Below are 18,007 nucleotides of genomic sequence, written 5' to 3' on the forward strand. Positions count from 1 at the left end.
CAGGAAGCTGCACTGAGGGACCCATGTGACGGCAGAGACGTGGGAAGGAGGCAGGCTGAGTCTCTGGAAAGAGATCCACAGTCGCCCATCTGGGGAAGGGCCTGCAGATGTTCAGTTGATATTTTTTTCAGATTGTAAATATTTAGACACAGAGGTGGGATGTTCTGTCAGATGGGGCGACCAGGTTGGGCGTGTGCAAGCAGCAGCCCTAACATGTCTTTGGGACAGTAAAACCCAGCTGTGGCACTTGTCTCTAGAGCCCAGCAGGAAAGCCCTCCCAGACTTGGGCTGGTGGTTAAGCCAGGCGTGTGGTTTCATAAGGGGGACAAAGCTCCAGTCCTTCCTTCCAGCTGGAGGGAGCCCACGGTGAGCCAGGCCAAGCTCAGGGCAGGTCTGGGAGCTCGGGCTTGCCGGGGTGCGGCTGCAGCAGCTCCTGTGTTCATGAGGTCACCTGGGTGGTGACACTCTAGCAGGGGGGCTTCTGAGACTGGTTGGGCATTTGTCCAGTGGCCTGGGTGGGCTGACCCAGCCCCAGGCTTCCTCCCTGCACCCTTCCCTGACTGGAGGACAGGGCGGGAGTGGATGAGGTGGGGAGAGTGGATGAGGTGGAATTTCTGAGCCCAGCTTGTGGTTTGCTCTCAGCTCTTCTGGTAAAGAATGTAGATTAAATGGCAGCAGAGGGGTCTCTGGGAAGGTAACGGGCTTGGGAATCATCCAGACTTGCGTTCAGGGCCTCACCCTGTGCTTTCGAGCCATGTGACCGGACAAACCACTTCACCTCTCTGAAATGCAGGGTTTTCACTGTAGAGTTGGCGATTCTACTTTGAAAGCTCTTACCATGTCAACACATTTTCTACTCAATAAAGAGCAGCTCTTACTGCTGCTGCCACCAGTCTTCTAGAATATGTGTAGTTTAGACTCTAGGTTTTCCTACACTGGGCAGTCCTGGCCTCCAACCAGTCTCGTGCCCACAGCACAGCTTGGCAACCAGGAGGACACCAAGGGCCAGAGGGTCGGGGTAAAGCTTTGTTCTGACGGGCCCTAGAGCGGCCACTCCGCAGGCTCGACTCTGTTTTCTGTGGTGGCTCATCGTGTGAGGTGAAGGCGAGGAGGTCAGAGCCTAGACAGCCAAGGCCCCTGCTCTGCGCACTTGTCCCAGGGGCCTCCTGGCCTGATGGCAGCCGCTGGGACTGAGGGGAGCTGGCTTCTTGCAGGCTCTGCCTCCAACTGTGCTGGCTGAAAGGTGCCTTGCGACAGAAGAAGACTGTCCCCCCTTTCCAGGAGAACAGCTATCATGGTCCAAGTGCTTGCCTGTTTCATCTCCATCTCAGGCCACGGAGCAGAGGGGAGGGTCTGGTTGGGGTTAGGCAGCCTGGCTCTGACTCCAGACTCGGTTGGAACCACCTTGTGGAACATCTGCGAGGCCACAGCACATAAAAATGTTTGCCTTCTGGCAACCACTTTTATAAGGATGTAATAATGTATGCATTACAAAAATAGGTCTGTTTGTGGTGGTCAGCACTGCCAGCAAGCCGACCCTGGCCAGGTGTGGAGGGGCGTCAACGGGGTGGCAAGGGGGCCATGGAAAGAAGTCTGTGTGCCAGGTCCCGGCCCCACTGCACACACCATCCCGCCGCCCTTCCCTCCCCCAGGCCTCAGGCTCAGGTTCCCAACCTAAGATTAAGGGCCCCTCTTGTGTTCCTGGGGAGTGTATCTGTCCCCCAGCCCAAGCCTTATATTTCCTTTGATTGTCGAGTGGTTTCAACTTTTATCAGAAGGTCGCTCTTGAATCTGAAGCACAAAGATGGGAACCAAGAGTCTGAGTTGCTGGCGTGACTGGACTTACCTGGTGATGAGCTCTTGGCCCTCTCCTTGGACTGCTGGTTCTCATTTAAAATGGGGCCTTCAGGCTGGGCATAGTGGTGCAGGAAGATCGCAAGTTCAAGGTCAGCCTCATCCTCCAAACTAGACCCTGTCTCAAAACAAAAGGGGGGCTAGGGATGTAGCCATTGGAGAACACCCCTGGTTCAGTCCCCAGTACTCCTCCACACACACACACACACACACACACACACACACACTGGGGCCATCAGTGGCTCAAAGCCCTCACCCTTTCCCTGAGGGGCAGGGAGAACAGGAATCTGCCCTCTGTGTAGAGCTCTGGGGCAGGAGAAAGATGAATTTGCTGGAAGGACAAAGTTCATTTGGATCAGTCCCCTGCAGGCTGCTCCTGAATGGAGCAGCCCCGGATCTGGGCAGTGTAACCATTTCCATGTGGAGAGAGCAAGCGCGCATCCAAAAAGTCCTGTTAGAAACGGGTGGAAGGATACCCTCCTTCCTCCCGAGTGAGCTCCCAGCTCCTGTTCAACAGAACACCCACCAGTTGTCCTGGCAACAGGCTTTTTCTGAGAGAAGATGATCCAACAAACGAGGCTGCCCAGGTGGAGTGTGTATCAGACCTGAGGCCAAGTGGGGGCACGTGTCGCCTTCGAGTTCCCCTGCACTCACACCGCCCCAGTCTTAGGGGCTCTTTGCAGTCTCCCAGGATCAAGACCCCAGGATCACTCACCAAAGAGTGCCCTGGACGGTTTGGAGCCCAGCAAGGCTGGGAAGCTGATCATCCTAGCGTTCCCCTCCCTCTTTTGCGTTTAACCGGCCTCGGCAGCCGTCCTCCAGAACCAGCCTCTTTGTTCTGTAGAGATTCCGTGGCGTAATTTTGGGAGGGCCCTGCCAGGCCACGGGGTCCAGACTGTCACTCAGTAAACTGGGTCCTTCTCTGATAGCATCCTGCTGAGTGAGCACCCCATTTCTCCTCTTAAACCACTCAGCTTTTAAGTGGATGAACTCTGTCCGAGGCTCTCTTAATCTGGATCAGTTTCTAAGCCACATCCTCATCCCTTTTTGTTTTTTATTTTGAGACAGGGTCTCAACTAAGTTACTGAGCCTGGCTTCGAGCTTGCAATCCCCCTGTCTCAGCCTCTCGCTGCATTCACAGATGGACAGGAAGATTGCAAGTTCAAGATCAGCCTCAGCCTCTGAACTAGACCCTGTCTCAAAACAAAAGGGGGGCTAGGGATGTAGCCATTGGAGAACACTCCTGATTCAGTCCCCAGTACTCCTCCACACACACACACACACACACAATGGGGCCTTCAGTGGCATATATACACAGTGGAATATTACCACCACCTTGCCCTCCCATCCCTCAGGTCTTGTAGAGTAGTCAGGTCAGCACTGCCATCCCCTAGTGTCCCTGCTCCTCTGGGAGCAAGTACGACATCAGCAAGGACTGCTGTGAGGGCTGTCGGGTTTATCTGTCCTTGAAGCCTGATATCTGAAGTGCCCGGTTCTTGGCTACCCTCGGCTCACCTGTCTGCTTTTCGGCCCTGCTTACCTGGCTCTGTTCTGCCTTCCCAGCCTGCGGTCACTAACCCTGATGAAGACAGGCAGGAGCAGGTGGGACACATAGTCGTGGACCCCTGAGCACACCGTCCCACCCCACGCCCACCCCTTCCTGTCCTCAGGAGGTGCCGGCCTTGGCTCTGCTCTGTGGCCGTCCTGACTTTTCTTTCCATTTCTTAATTAACTTACTCCAGCTCTCAGATTGTTTTCAGCTGGGTGCAGTGGCACACGCCTGTAATCCCAGCAGCTCGGGAGGCTGAGGCAGTAGAACTCTTTCAGAGTTCAAAGCCAGCCTGGGCAACTTAGCAAGACCTTCCCTAATAAAATATAAAAAGGTTGGGAATATGGCTGAGTGGCTAAGCCCCTCTAAGTGTCAGTCCCAGGAATAAAAAAAAAAAAAAAATTTTTTAATTTTAACAGTGTGTCCTTATCTTCATTCTAGTGACGTTGAACATTTATATAATTATCCCTTTGCTCAGCAAGGCATAAAGCATAAGACAGGCAAATCAGACAAGTGAGGCTGGCCACAGGGAAACCCACAGTTGGTGGCCAGGTGCTCCGGTCAGGCTGGCCTGTTGTCATCCCCCACCCCCAGCACTTGGTGTTGCTTACTGGTGAGCAGCAGCTTGTGCCTGTACCTGTTAGAATAGTTTAGAGACAGATAAGAGTGAGCCTCTTGGGCTGGGGATGTGGCTCAAGTGGTAGCGCGCTCGCCTGGCATGCGTGCGGCCCGGGTTCGATCCTCAGCACCACATACAAACAAAGATGTGCCCGCCGAAAACTAAAAAATAAATATTAAAAAATTCTCTCTCTCAAAAAAAGAGTGAGCCTCTCCAGGTGACCCTGGATGAGCCAGTACCTGGCAAGGGTGGTCCTCCTTGCCCTCCCTCTCCCTGCTGTGGCGTGGGAGGTATCTGCCCCTCCCAAGGCAGCAAAAAATGTTCTCCTGAAATATCATGTCGGTTTTGCTGGCTGGGCTATTGATGACCCGAAATTTCAATCGTTTTGTATAGAAATGTGCCCTTATATAGCAGCACAGTTCAGTAGATGAATGGATTTAAAAAATGTGGCATATATATACACAGTGGAATATTACTCAGCAATAAAAGAGAATAAAATGGCATTTGCAGGTAAATGGATGGCGTTGGAGAAGATAATGCTATGTTAGCCAATCCCCCAAAAAACAAATGCTGAATGTTTTCTCTGATATAAGGTGACTGACTCATAATGGGGTAGGGAGGGGGAGCATGGGAGGAATAGACGAACTCTAGATAGGGCAGAGGGGTGGGAGGGGGCAGGAGGTTAACAATAATGGTGAGATATGATGCACATCATCCAAAGTACATGTATGAAGACAACGAATTGGTGTGAACGTACTTTATATACAACCAGAGGTATAAAAAACTGTGCTCTGGGGGCTAGGGTTGTGGCTCAGCAGTAGAGCGCTCGCCTGGCATATGCGGGATCCTGGGTTCGATCTTCAGCACCACATAAAAATAAGTAAGTGAAATAAAGGTATTGTGTCCAACTTCAACTAAAAAATAAATATTAAAAAAAACTGTAATATGAATAGTAATGCATTCCACTGTCATTTATTTTTTAAAAAATCAATTAAAAAGGGGGGCCCTTACACCTGTGGTTGGCTCCACAGAGCTACCAGCGGGGACTGTGGGCCCTTTGCGAGCCCTCAGAGTTGGGCTTTCTTGGAGCCCCTGCCCTCTCTGATTTGCAGGAATGCTTCTGTCTTTCAGATGGAGAAGGATGAAACTGTGAGCGACTGCTCCCCGCACATAGCCAATATTGGGCGCCTGGTGGAGGTGAGTGGGCCTCTGGCTCCAGGACTCTGGTGGGTTCCCTCGTGCTCACCAGGAGTGGGCTGGTGCCTCTCTCTGGAGAGAATCCTCCACTCTGTCCCGAACTCCGCCACTTCCTGCCGCCCCGCCTGAGGTTTTCAGAGCCTTGTGATTTGGATGCGAGCTCTGGGAGGACTTGCTCTGTCCTTGGCTCTAGGAAGCGCCCAGTCCTGTCTCTGCAGTGAACTGGGTGTGAACAGAGACCTGGGCTCAGGAAGGAAACAGGCCTGGAACTCTGGCGGCCTTGGAGCAGCTTCCATTGTGGCCGCCTTGGCCTCTCCTGTCACCAAGTTGTTTGAAGAGGGGGAAGTGCTCTCCAGTTTCATTGAATTGTTCACAGAAGTGGTGGCCAGGCTGAGGGGTGGTGATGTGGTTTCAACGGCTCCCAGTCATGGTCAGAGTTGGCCGCCAGCCCTAGGATGGGCTTCCTCCAGGACAGGACTGCAAGGCCAGAGCACAAGTCATTGGTGGGGTCTTGGCAGCCAGAGTGGGCTCCCTGTGCTGGTGCGGTGGTGCGCCGCCCCCCTGTGGCCATAATGGGGACTGCAGGCTGAGCCGTTGGCAGGTGGGCGTAGGCCTCAGGCGTCCTTCCTAACTGCTGGCCATGCTGGCTCCCCTCTCTCTCCCCCTCCTCAGGACATGGAAAACAAAATCAGAAGTACACTGAACGAGATCTACTTTGGAAAAACAAAGGACATCGTCAATGGGCTGAGGTAATGTGCCTAAAAGTACAAGTTTTGGAACCAAAAGACACGGGTTTGAGTCCTAGGTCTGCCAGCTGGGCTGGGGATAGAGCTCAGTTGGTGGAGTGCTTCCTCAATGAAAGCCCCAGGTCTGCTAGTGAGTAGCCATGCCATGGGGGGCCTTCTCTTCCTTCACCCCCTATAAGATGGGGCAAAAGTACCTCCCTCTGGGATTGCTGTGCTTGTTCCAGAGGGCACTGCACCCTGGGTACTTTGCACACACACTGACTCTTGGTTCTCGCCTCCACCGTTTTGTTTCTGGACTCACCTTCCTTAACAGCCTTTGGTGCCCTCATCCCTGGAGCCGGGCTCCTCTGAGTGTCTGGCCCATCTAGAGCATGTCCAAGCCCTTGGGTGCTGGAGCCTGAGAGAGCTTCAGCAGCCACACCCCAGGACACGGGAGGGAGTGCTGGCGGTCGCCTCTGGCTGACCCTGGCCCCTGGCTGCAGAGCATGGCATTTGGATAGAGCCCCTCCAGCCTGCACAGGACCCTGGCTGCTCTGTGCTCTGCCAGGCCCTGAGCTGTTCCCACCCATCTCACACCCTGAGTTGTGCCATGTCAGCCAAGCAGAGGCCGGCAAGCTCTCTGGAGACTCGGGGTTCACGGTGGTCTGGGCAGGAGACAGATCCCAGCTGGTGCAGGGGCAGCCATGGAAGAGGGAGCTTCTCCAGACCCCGTCAGCCTGAGCTGTGTGACCTTCCACACACTGCTCAGCACCTCCCAGTCAGGGAGGCAGGGTGCAGGGTGCTCGTGGGGTCAGATGAAGTGTGTGATGGATTCTGCAGCCAGCTCCAGGGATGGCTGGAGGGTGGCCTTGATGGAGCCCTCAGCCCCTTTCCCTGCCCAGACCTCACAATCCCCTCAGGGGCCAGCTGCCCGGCTTATGAATTTATCTGGGGAGCACATTTAAGTTGTCTGCTCTGCAGTTTTAAAAAGAGGAGGAGTCCCCTTTGGGCCCTTACCTTTCCTTCCTGGCCTGCAGCAGGTAGAGCCCAGTGGTCCTGGGGGTCAGACACTACAGCTGATCCTGGCCAAAAGACCAAGAAGCGGACTCCCCAGGTCATGGCTGCGAAACGAGAAGTGGCGCAGTTGGTGTTGTGGGGTGGTTGGTGTGAGCCCCGAGAACCAGGACCACTGCCCGGGTAGACCTGCAGTGGGGACTCCCGCGGCCCCTCCTGTCCCTGCGTTTCCCTGGCTGTTACACCGTGTTCTGTGTTGCTGTGCTCTCGCCCCCTGGCTTCACCCTCTCTGAACACTCTCTGTAGATCTCTTGATGCTCTCCCCGACAACCACAAGTTTAAACAGTTGCAGAGGGAGCTTTCTCAAGTGCTGACCCAGCGCCAGGTCTACATCCAGCCTGATAACTAAGCCAATCCAGGTACCCTGCCTGAAAGGCGTGAGACCCCCACTAAACAGGACTCACCAACCCGCCAACACCCGCCGTCCAGCTGCTACGCACCCCTTTAAACCACCACTAACTTCCGAGTCCGCTCACGGCCGTGAGCAGCCACATTAACGAGCAGCCACATTAACGTGCAGCCTCAGCCCCACGTAACCCGGACACGTGTGATGTGCGTGGCGTGTGTGCACTGTACTCTGGGCGGAGGCCAGGTGTCGGGGAGAGGTGTGATTTGGGTTTTTGCTCCTAAAGAAGCCCAGTCCGGTGACTAGCAGGCCCCTTGTGTGCGCCTGTCCCACCAGCTCAAAGCAGGGGTCTGTGCCCTCTTCTGTCACCTCATGCAGTGTCTCTGGCTCTGTCACCTCGTGCAGTGGGTGTGCAGCAGGTCCTCCCTTTTCCTTTCCCAGGACCAAGATAAGCCCCAGTCTTAGTGGCACATGGACCTGGAAAGGGTGGCCTCCCTCCCAGTCCCTGTGATCACTTGCCATCCTGGCTACCGCGGGAGCCCCTGGGCACCAGTGCCTGTGGTACCTGGGGTGTCTGGGGTGCCTGGCAGTGTGGCCTCCGCCCTAGCGAGCCAAGGCTATCCTCAGCATTGTGCTGTTGGAAAGGAAAATGGTCTTCTTGTTGGTTAATGGCCAGGAACCACGATGTGTGACAGCAGCCAGCACCCTAGAGAGCGGGGGCGGGGAGGCTGCCACTAGAAACAAGAGCAGGGGGCTGCGGAGCCCATTTGGTCCAGGGCTGGACACCGAAAGCCTGGCCCAGAAGAGGCACAGGGCTGCCAGCGGGGCTGGCCAGGACGTGTGCGTGCCAGAGGGGCTGCCCTCCTGCGCTGAGGCCGTGGGCACTGGCTTGAGGTTCATGGTGGCCACAGCTCCAGCCTCAGCTGGGGCCTTCGGGTGGCCTGCTATGCTCCCAGGAAGCCTTCCATGAGGGGCACCACCCAGTGCCCTTCCCTGGCCACCCACTGCTGGCCTCCTGGCACAAAAACCTGGTGGGTGGTGGGCACCGGGCACCCGACTGCCCAGAGTGCGTCCTCCTGCTGAATGCTCTGCCTAGGTGACTTTCCCCAGCTCTGCCTGTGAGATGAGCCCCTGCTCTTGGTGCCTCTCGCGTTCTGACTTCCCGTCTCCCACCTGATCCTCCTCTGTGGGGTGGGGCTGGCTAGACTCAGCTCGGGCCTGGCGCGCTCAGCTCCTCCTCCCCAGAAGAGCCGGCCACGCCAGGCCCAGGAGCCCCGCACTGCTGCTTGGCCTCCTTGCCCTCCCACCCCCGCCCTCTGTCCCCGTCCCTGCTGTGAGCTGAGGAAGCCCTTGGTACCAGCTGAGCTTTGGAGACCAGGGCCTGCTGGGGTGGTGCCCTGCCCCGCCCCTGGCTGTGGCAGATCCCGAGGCAGTCCAGGGCGACGGGCAGCATCAACCAAACACCAGCGTTTCTCATGGGGACTTTTTTCAGTTGTGTGCAGATGGCTTCTCTTACCAACGCCCCTTCCTGAGGACTCTTTGATTTTCTAGGGTTCGGTAGCCAGAACTCGGGCCAGGGTGCTGTGGCCTCCCGGCCCTGCTCCACCTGGCTACCCCTTCTCAGCACACTCCCTCCCCACTCTATCACGGTGGGTGGACTGCAGCAAGACCCTGGCTGAGCACACTGTCCCACGCTCGCTTCCTCCTGTCCCCACCGCTTCTAAACTATTACACGGTTGTTAATAATTAGTGAGTTAGTTACTAATGTTGGGCAAATTTGACCAAGTGATCACCCAGGGAATCGCTGCGGGGGGGCATTTCTTGGAGCTCAGTTTCCTTGTCTGTAAATGAGGGTTAATAATGGTGAAGACTCCAAGATGCGTGTGAGGATCCAATGACATGCAGTGTATGAGCAGCACTTTGTGAATCGTAAATGTCTAAATCCCTGTTTCTAGCTTTGCTGAAGTTTCCCCACAGATCCAGGATTGACAGTGGGGGGCCCAGGGCACCCTCCCCCCACCTCCTGGAGCTTGGGTGAGGGCTTTTCTGGGCCATTAACAGCCACAGTGCCTCCCAGCAGAAGCCAGAAGCCCTGCCTTTGCCGTGTGCCCTGATGTGACCGCAGCACACACAGACGAGGGTCCCTGGACACCTGTGGGTGCTGCTGCGCCCTGACTTGCCAGGGGAGCATCCAGCCTCCTGCAGGGCTGGAGTGGAGAAGGGGGAGGCGCTATAGAGGGCCTCGTGGCCCCTGGCCTGAGTCCGCCTCCTGGGGCCGCGGGTCTGAAGCCAAGAGTCTTCACCACATGGTGCTTGGAAGCCGCCTGGTTCCAGAAGGTGTTGCAGACTGGGGTTCTGGTTGCTAGGGCCAGGTCACCCATGGCCCGGGGCAGCGGTGACCTGCCTGTGCAGGTCTCTGGGGCCCAGCAAGGAAAGGGGGTGCAGGTCCCGCAGCTCTGCCCGCTCCGCGCCCTCCAGGCCTGGTCCCTTCCGCATCCTCCTCCCATTCCACCGCTCACAGCGCCTTTCCTCCCTTGCAGGTCTGTGCAGACTTTTGCAGACAAATCAAAACAAGAAGCTCTTAAGAACGACCTGGTGGAGGCGTTGAAGAGAAAGCAGCAGTGCTAAACCTCCGCTTCGGCTAACCGGACACGCCCTGCACTCGTTAGATTCCTTTCTTAGAAAACTCGTTTTCTGCTCCCTTTCCTTGTCCCCTCCCTCCCCAGCAGGTCACATAACACCTTGCATCATCGACCGCACAGCGCCATCTCTCCCTGAGAATAAAGCCCGATAAACACCCTCCTCTGGCTCCGAGGCCTGCTTCCCACCACATTTTGCTATCGAAACTCTCGATATTTCCATAGAGACCTGTGTTTTCTGTTCACCTGGGCCCCGTCCCCCCCATTTATAGGCATAAAATACACTGTCTGTCGGCCACCCCTCCCACCTTTTTTGTTACATTGGTGTAAAAAATGTAAAACAAAAAAATTTTATGAAATAACTGTGGTGTGTGAAAGATAGAAGAAAAACTGGAAATCTGATTCCATGTGTGTTTGGGAGTTGCTTGGGGCTGGGGGTCGGGGGACAGGGCCGGCTCTGGGAGGAGGGGGAGGCGGCCTTGCGTCCTGCGCAGATCTGCCCCTGTCCTGCAGAGACCACGGTGTGGGTGGGGTGACCGTCCTGCTCTTCTGGCCAGGTGCTCTTCTGTCAATTTTTATGGAATGCAAAAGGAGTTTTTTGTTTTATTTTGTTTTTTTTGTAAAGCTTAAACAAACAAAAAAATCTACATCTTATACTTGAGCCTCCATACTTAAAAAAAAAAAAAGGAAAAAAAGAACAAAAAAATAAAAAAGAAACTGGGACGCAGTTCACACTGGCCTTGTTGTGTTTTTTCATCTGCGGACTCCTGTGGAGACCTGGCGCCTGTGGGGGCAGAGGTGGCGAGCACAGTGGGGACTCACACCGGAGCACTCCTGCCCCACCCCAAGATCAGCCCTCAGCGTCCTGCCTTCTTGGGAACACAGCAGCTACAGGCAGCCAGCAAGCCCCTACTATGCGCAGGCGACTCAGCCGTGCGAGTCACACTGTGGGGGAAATGCCCCTTTTGCAGATTCAAAGAAATAGACTGTAAAAGTTGAGGGCTCTCCCCTCAAAACCCCACAGCGCTTCAGAACCCGGCTCTCTCCTCTGCGCTGCCTTCCACCCAGTGCCCTGTCACCTACCTTCCTGGGCTTTGAGGCCACTTGATCCTCGCCGCCCCTCATCCAATAAACCCTATTCAGGGCCTGTAGTCCTCAGTCTCGCTAGCTTGACTTAGCTTGTTTTATTATTATTATTATTATTATTACTATTATTATTATTATTATTATTATTTATTCTTTTGGTTCTGAGCACTGAACCCAGGAGCACTTCACCACTAAGCTATCCTCAGCCCATTTTTCTTTTTTGGGACAGCGTCTGAGTTGCCCTCCTGCCTCAGCCTCCCGAGTCACTGGTTACAGGTGTGCGCCTCTCACCCGGCTGCTAGGTTTTTAGCTTTTTTCACAGCAGCGGGAAAAAAATGAGTAACTATGAGATGATGAATCCCAAAATGTGTTCTATGTATACCTCAAGTACCTTAAGTGTGCACAATGGCTTCCGGGCCTGGGCTGGGACTCTCCAGCGAGCCATTTCCTCCTGTGTCCAGTAGGGGGCGGCAGCCTCCCGGGGTCGTATTGACACAGTGCCTGGCACAGACGAGGTGCTGAATAAATGGGTCTTCTTGTTTATCAGGTGTGCAGCCTTGTGACCAGACATTCGAAACCCAGAAATTGTGACGTATGACAGGACTGATCTTGCTCTGCCTTCTGGAGCCTTCCAAGGAGCCACCACTGCTAGTTTCTTGAGGCTAAATCAAGTTTGTGAGATTGTGGACAGTGGGCGCTGATAAAGGGTTTCTTAGATGAGGGGCAGCAGGGATGGAGTAGCCAAAGAGGAGAGTTTGTAGCCTGGCCTAGGGCCACCTCTGCTACCTCCCTGCCGCTCCTTTCCATGCCCCTTCCTTGGTTTCCTCAGTGGCTGAGGTCCCAGCAGGAGCCATCCTAAGAAATTCGTTTTAAGAAAATGGCCTGTAGCAGCTGGGTCCATGGGCTTAGGGACAGACTCCTGGGACTTAGCAGCAGAGGCATGTCCTCCACCCCATGGGTCACTAGATAGCGCCTAGAAGTGCCCCGGTGGCACTTGGCAGAACAGGAGACAGCCTTGTCAGGGTGTGGTGGCAGGAGCCCTGGCCCTGAAGCCAGCAGCCTGCCTGCACCTCCGGAGGGGTGAGGGCTCAGGTAGACGGCCCTGGGGTCTCCAACCCTTCCCCTCCCGCTGCAGCAGCCTAGACAAATCAGCCACAGGGGCCCTATCTGGGGTGGCCCTGAGGCCTCGGGCCTCCCTGGCTCTGCACATTCACTAAGCAGCTGCTTTGTGGCAGCTCTGGCTCCACCTCCAAGGGCACGGGACCCTGGCTGCTGGCAGGCCTTAGACATTTTGCTGCCTGTGCACCATGTCACCTCCACACACCGCAGAGGAGAGAGTCCTGGAGCCTCCTTGGCTTCTGTCCTTCCAGACGTGGAAGCCTCCCCTTCTGCCACCTTCTGTGACAGTTCACAGCCCATGTAGCTTCCTAGGCTGTTTGCTGAGTGAGGGGCACTCCAGTTATCAGGGAGCTCTAGGGGACTGGGGGAAGGAGTGTCCTGCCTGACCACCTACTCTTCGCGGTCACAGGGCTGGAGGCTGGCATTGAACCCTCACGAGCCAAAGAGGCACACAGGACTTCTCCCTGTGAACAGGTCCGGGGCAGGTGGTCAGAGGGCAGCCCCCGCTGCTCCATTCCACAGCCAGACTTGCCCCACACCTGGCTGCTTGCTCAGTGCCCAGCAGGCCCCTCATGCCCACTTCTGAGTTCCAAGAACTGGCTTTTTCTTTTCTCTCTGTAACTGTTGCTGTTTTGGTGCCGGGGATGGAACCCAGGGCCAAACATAAGTCATGTAGATATTTGTTTTAGCTTTCCACTGCTGTGACTAAAAGAGCCCAACCAGAACAATGTACAGGAGAAAAGGTTTATTTAGGGGCTCACAGTTTCAGAGGTCACCATCCATAGGCAGCGGCTCCCTTCTTTGGAGCTTGAGGTGAGGCTGAACATCATGGCGGAGAGTGTGGAGGAGGGAAACGGCTCACATCGTGATCAGGAAGCAGAGAGACTCCACGCTCAGATACAAATGTATACTCCCAAGCCACGGCCCAATCCCCACCTCCCCAGCCACACCCACCACCCCAGCCACCACCCAGTTAATCCCATCAGGGGACTAAGTCACTGATTGGATTAAGATTCTCACAGTCCGGTCATTTCTCCTCTGAACCTTCTTGTATTGTCTCATGTGAGCTTTTGGGGGACACCTCACATCCAAACTATAACAATATTATAAATATTATAAAAGTTAAAATAAGTTTAAGCACCCTGCTTTATATTCTCAACAGAACTAAGATTTTTAACACCCGCTGCAGGAAAACCACATTACTTAATCACAGGCTGTTAAATCTGTCAAACTGGACCAGTTTGCTACAAATGTTTTGAGAATTTGTTACTGATCTGCTTTGATTTATTTATTTATTTATTTTACTTTTAGTTGTAGATGGACACAATAGCTTTATTTTATTTATTTATTTTTATGGTGTGCTGAGGATCGAACCCAGGGCCTCATACATGCTAGACAAGCACTCTGCACAGAGCCCCATTCCCAGCCCCGTTGTTTTAAGTTTTTGAGGCAGTTCTTACTATGTTGCCCAGGATGACCTTGAACTCCTAGTCTCAATGTCCTCCTGCCTTAGCCTCCTGAGTAGCTCGGACCACATTCTCACAGATGTTGCAGTTTACTGTGAAGTTAATGACCAATTTATTAAACAGATGGTTCTTTAGCCCAAACTAGTCTGTGCTATCGTTTTCTTGATTTACAGTTTGGTTATCATTTCTCTCTCCTACTCTATTCAATTACCTTTTTAAAAAGACAAAGTTCAGAATATCAGCATCATTTTATATAAACTTATAAATCAAGTTTCTGAGCCAGATGTGGTAGTACATAACTGTAATCCCAGAAATTCAGGAGGCTGAGGCAGGAGGATTGCAAGTTTGAGACCAGCTGGGTGATTTAGCAAAACCCTCTCTCAGAAAACAAAAAGGGTTGGGAATGTAACATAGTGGTGGAGTATCCATGGGTTCAAGCCCCAGTACCAAAAAAAAAAAAAAAGGAAAAAAAAATACATTCTGAAATATACTTAAATGTGGTATCATATTTTAAAGGTCTTATCCGAATTTCCCATTCTTATTTTCTGTCATTTAAAGTATTTCTTCATAGATGAGCACTCCCATATCACTGTCTCTGCCTCTTTTGTGAAACTTTTTAATCTGGAATAAGTGCTCAATAAATGGTCTGTAGAAGTCAGGCTTGGTGGCACACACCTGAAATCTCAGCTATTCCGGAGGATGAGGCAGGAGGATTGCAAAGTCTGAGGCTAGCCCAGGCAATTTAGTGAGATCCTGTTTCAAAATAAAAAAATAAGAACGGCTGGGTGCAATGACACACACCTGAAATCCCTTCAGCTTGGGAGGCTGAGGCAGGAGGATCCCAAGTTCAAGGTGAGCCTCAGCAATTTAGCAAGACCCTAAGAAACTTGGCAAGACCCTGACTCAAAAAATAAAAAGGGTTGGAGATGTAGCTTATTTGTAGGGCCCCTGTGTCCAATCCCCAGTTATGTAAAATAAATAAATACAGCTCTGTAGAATGAGTAAACTATATCATATGTATGTATCCCTTTGAGCTTTTAGAAGTAAATGAAATCTTTACTTCTCTCTAGCAACTAATTGCCCGCATTCTTCTGCCTACATAGCTGGCCTTCAGATTACTTAGGACTGTATCTGGGTAGAATTGTCACAGGAAGTAATTATATTCTCATTATCCTGAACTTCTCACTCAAATACTTTGATGGACTGTTAAGCATCCACTTATTCACCATTTACTGAACACCTACTAGGTACTGGGGATACAATGGTGAACAGGTTAGATGGTCTCTGTACAGTCCCGTGGGGGTAGGGAAGTGGGCACAGTGGAGGTGACTGTGTCCTCTGGGCTGTCACAGGGTTGAGGGACTGGATCGGCTGACCCGAGTCAATCCACACTGACAGGCACCCCACACCGCGCTCAGGGCTAATTGCGATGCCGACTGGCTTAATGCTCTCTCGTCTAGCTCAGGACCTGGCTGTTTCCCTGAGAACCTCTGAGGTCCTGCCATCCTGCCCTGATGAAGCCAAGTCCCACCAGAGAGGCGCAGAAGGGGTGAGTTGTGGACTTCACGCCTTCCCGCAGAGTGGGAGAGCTGAAGGCCGTGTTGTCTTAGGTGTCCCCAAAAGTTCTCAGGTGCCATAGATGACCAACCAACAGGCCTCATTCCCTGGCTGCTGGCCAGCTCCTCCTGCCCCTGACCCCACCCAGGGACTTGAGGGAGGCAGCAGGCTGTGGAGCACAGGGCCAGACACTTCCACAGACCTAGCCTGCCAGGGTAGGGACATGCGGGGTGACCGGCCTCGCCTCAGGCTCCCACGCACATCCTGAGGGAGACCCTCCTCGACAAGGACCACTGGTAAGGACGGTTCCATTTCTGTGGCTAAGCCTGGCCTGAAGTCAATGCCCACACGTCTGCCTGGGGATTTGGCAGGGAGTGGGGGCTCTTGTCCCGTCAGGCCCTAGCCTTGCCCAAGGACAAGAGGAGAGAAGGGAAAGCCACGAGGGTCGGGCTCTGAACTCCGACCCCACGGCGGTCAGCAGGGCCACAGCAGCGTGGAGGTGTCCCACCAGCTGGGCTGGCCTGGGAGGAGCCGGGAGCTTCCAGGATGGCTGAGCTGAGGCAGCCTGTCCACCCGGCTCCTGCGCAGGCCAGGCGCAGGCCAGCTCACAGCGCGGCCCGTTTTATCATCGCAATTGTGTCCTGAGGCACAGGGCGTCACCGCTGGTCCCACAGGATGAAGCAACCAAATCTTGGGACGTCTTTCCAGGTCACGGGCCATAGAGGGGCCTGCCTGGGACTCAGGACGTCAGACCTCAAAATCTGTGCCCCACACTGCCCTGCCACTCGCGTGTCACCAGATCCCCCCACCAGGGCATGGAACAGGAGGCCCTGGGGCAGGTCACCAGGCTCCTCCAACCCCAGAGCCAGCTATATACCAGGCTTGCTTTCTTTTTCTTTTCTTCTTTTTCTTTTTTTGTACCAGAGATTGAACCCAGGGGTGCTCAACAATTGAGCCACATCCCCAGTCTTTCTCATTTATTTATTTAGTTAGTTAGTTAATGCACACACTTTGTTTTTTAGTTGTTGATGAACCTTTATTTTATTTATATGCAATGCTGAGAATCGAACCCAGTGCCTCACTCATGCTAGGCAAGTGCTCTACCACTGAGCCACAACCCCAGGCCCTGAGCCCTTTTTCATATATATATTTTGGGAGGGGGTACTAGGGATTGAACTCAGTGGCGCTCAACCACTGAGCCCCATCCCCAGCCCTATTTAGAGACAGGGTCTCACTGAGTTGCTTAGTGCCTCACTTTTGCTGAGGCTGGCTTTGAACTCATGATCCTCCTTTCTCAGCCTCCCGAGCCACTGGGATCAAAGGTGTGCGCCATCGCGCCAGCCCAACTGCATTCGCTGCACTGGAGCAGCAAATGAGGCCTCCAACATTGAGGAGGCCAGTTGTGCCCCAGCTGCCCACAGGGGCAGGGATAACGCCTCCTCCATCACACAGGGCACTCCCCGGGCACAGGGGCCACCCCTCCATAAGACTGGGGCTTCCTGAGCCGAGGGAGCCACAGCTCTCAGCCAACTGGACACCTAAAGCAGGAGCGCCCCCATCAGCCTGGGCACTTCCCAGAGGAAGGGACAATGTCGCTCCCACTAGACGGGGGCTTCCCGAGGCCGGGCTGTGGTTTCATTTTCTCTCCCCTGCCCAGCTCTAGTCGGGCCTGCCCTTGGGTTCATGCTGCTACACTGAGCACCGGGTCTTCAGGCCGACAGGGTGCCACCTGGCCCCAGGGGAGTGGCATGGAGCCCTGGATGGAGCCACCTGTCCGGCTGGCGAACGGTACCTGAAGCAACCTTGAGCTGTGGCCAGCAGTGGCCGGGAGCACCCTCCCCTGGGGTCCAGAGACTCACGGAAAGGCCGCCCAGATTGGAAGGGGGACTGAGCCCAGCAGAGTAAGGCTGGAGGGCACCGCCACACCAGGACCCCCGGCCAGGGAGGGAGCGAGAGCCCCGCTGCAGGCCTCGGCTCCAACCGGGTGAAGAAGGCCACTGTCAGCCGAGGGCCTAATGTGTCACCCAGGGGACACTCCCAGCTGGGCAACCTTAGGCAAGTCACCCAACTCCTCTTTCCCGTCATTCCACCTGTCACAGGGCGCTGTGGCATGGACTGGGGGCTGTGAGGGTGACATCGAGGCACGCGGCCTGGCAGTGCTCAGCAGACCAGCTGCATGGCCGACGGCACACTAGCTCCACAGCACCTTCCAGATGGGGCTGGGGACACTGGCCATTCCCGCTCTCACGGCCCACCTGGACCCCAGTCCTCTCCTCACTCTCCCCAGCCACAGAGGTTCTCCCCAACCAAACCCTGTCCACCCACGAGCTACCTGCACAAGCCCTGTCCCCAGAACCTGGTCCTTGTCCTCAGCCTAGGTCTGGCCTTCGTTCAGGAAGGCTCTTGGTAGGTGGGAGCGGCCCAGGCCCCAGCCCCAGGCCTTGCACCTGCCCCCGCCCCCGGAATTGGCTTCAGCTGGAGGCCGGGTGCAGGGGCGCATGCCTGTAGTCCCAGCTGCTTCGGAGGCGGAGGCAGGAGGGTTGCAAGTTCAGGCCCAGTCTCAGCAGTTTAGGGAGACAGCCACAACACCCTGCTCTTCCCCTGATGCCTGTCACCACCTCCAGGAGGCCACCCTGTCTCCAGAGAGACCTGACTGTCCCTCTTTTCCAACTGAAAATCACCAAGGCTAACCTTTGCTGAGCAATTACTACATACCAGAGTTTGGAGCTAAACTCCAAACTACACTATCTCCTTTAATCCTTAAAAGGACATATGA

General features: G+C 54.5%; 1 protein-coding gene across 3 annotated transcripts in view; it reads left to right on the forward strand.

Moving 5' to 3' along the window:
* Nucleotides 1–10,405, forward strand: part of Capzb (capping actin protein of muscle Z-line subunit beta) — a 114,679-nt gene extending 104,274 nt beyond the window's left edge. For 2 of the 3 annotated variants that reach the window (XM_048816214.1, XM_048816215.1), the window contains exons 7-10: nucleotides 5,154–5,219; nucleotides 5,892–5,968; nucleotides 7,265–7,377; nucleotides 9,905–10,164. In XM_048816214.1, the coding sequence (XP_048672171.1) occupies nucleotides 5,154–5,219; nucleotides 5,892–5,968; nucleotides 7,265–7,367 (246 nt within the window). In that variant the 3' untranslated portion in view covers nucleotides 7,368–7,377; nucleotides 9,905–10,164. Of the gene's footprint in view, nucleotides 1–5,153; nucleotides 5,220–5,891; nucleotides 5,969–7,264; nucleotides 7,378–9,904 lie in introns of all 3 variants that reach the window. The other variant, XM_015485608.2, reaches the window with a different exon arrangement.
* The last annotated feature ends 7,602 nt before the right edge of the window (nucleotides 10,406–18,007 follow it).

This window comes from Marmota marmota, unplaced genomic scaffold (genome assembly GCF_001458135.2).
Source record: "Marmota marmota marmota unplaced genomic scaffold, marMar, whole genome shotgun sequence".
NCBI classification, from domain to species: Eukaryota; Metazoa; Chordata; class Mammalia; order Rodentia; family Sciuridae; genus Marmota; species Marmota marmota.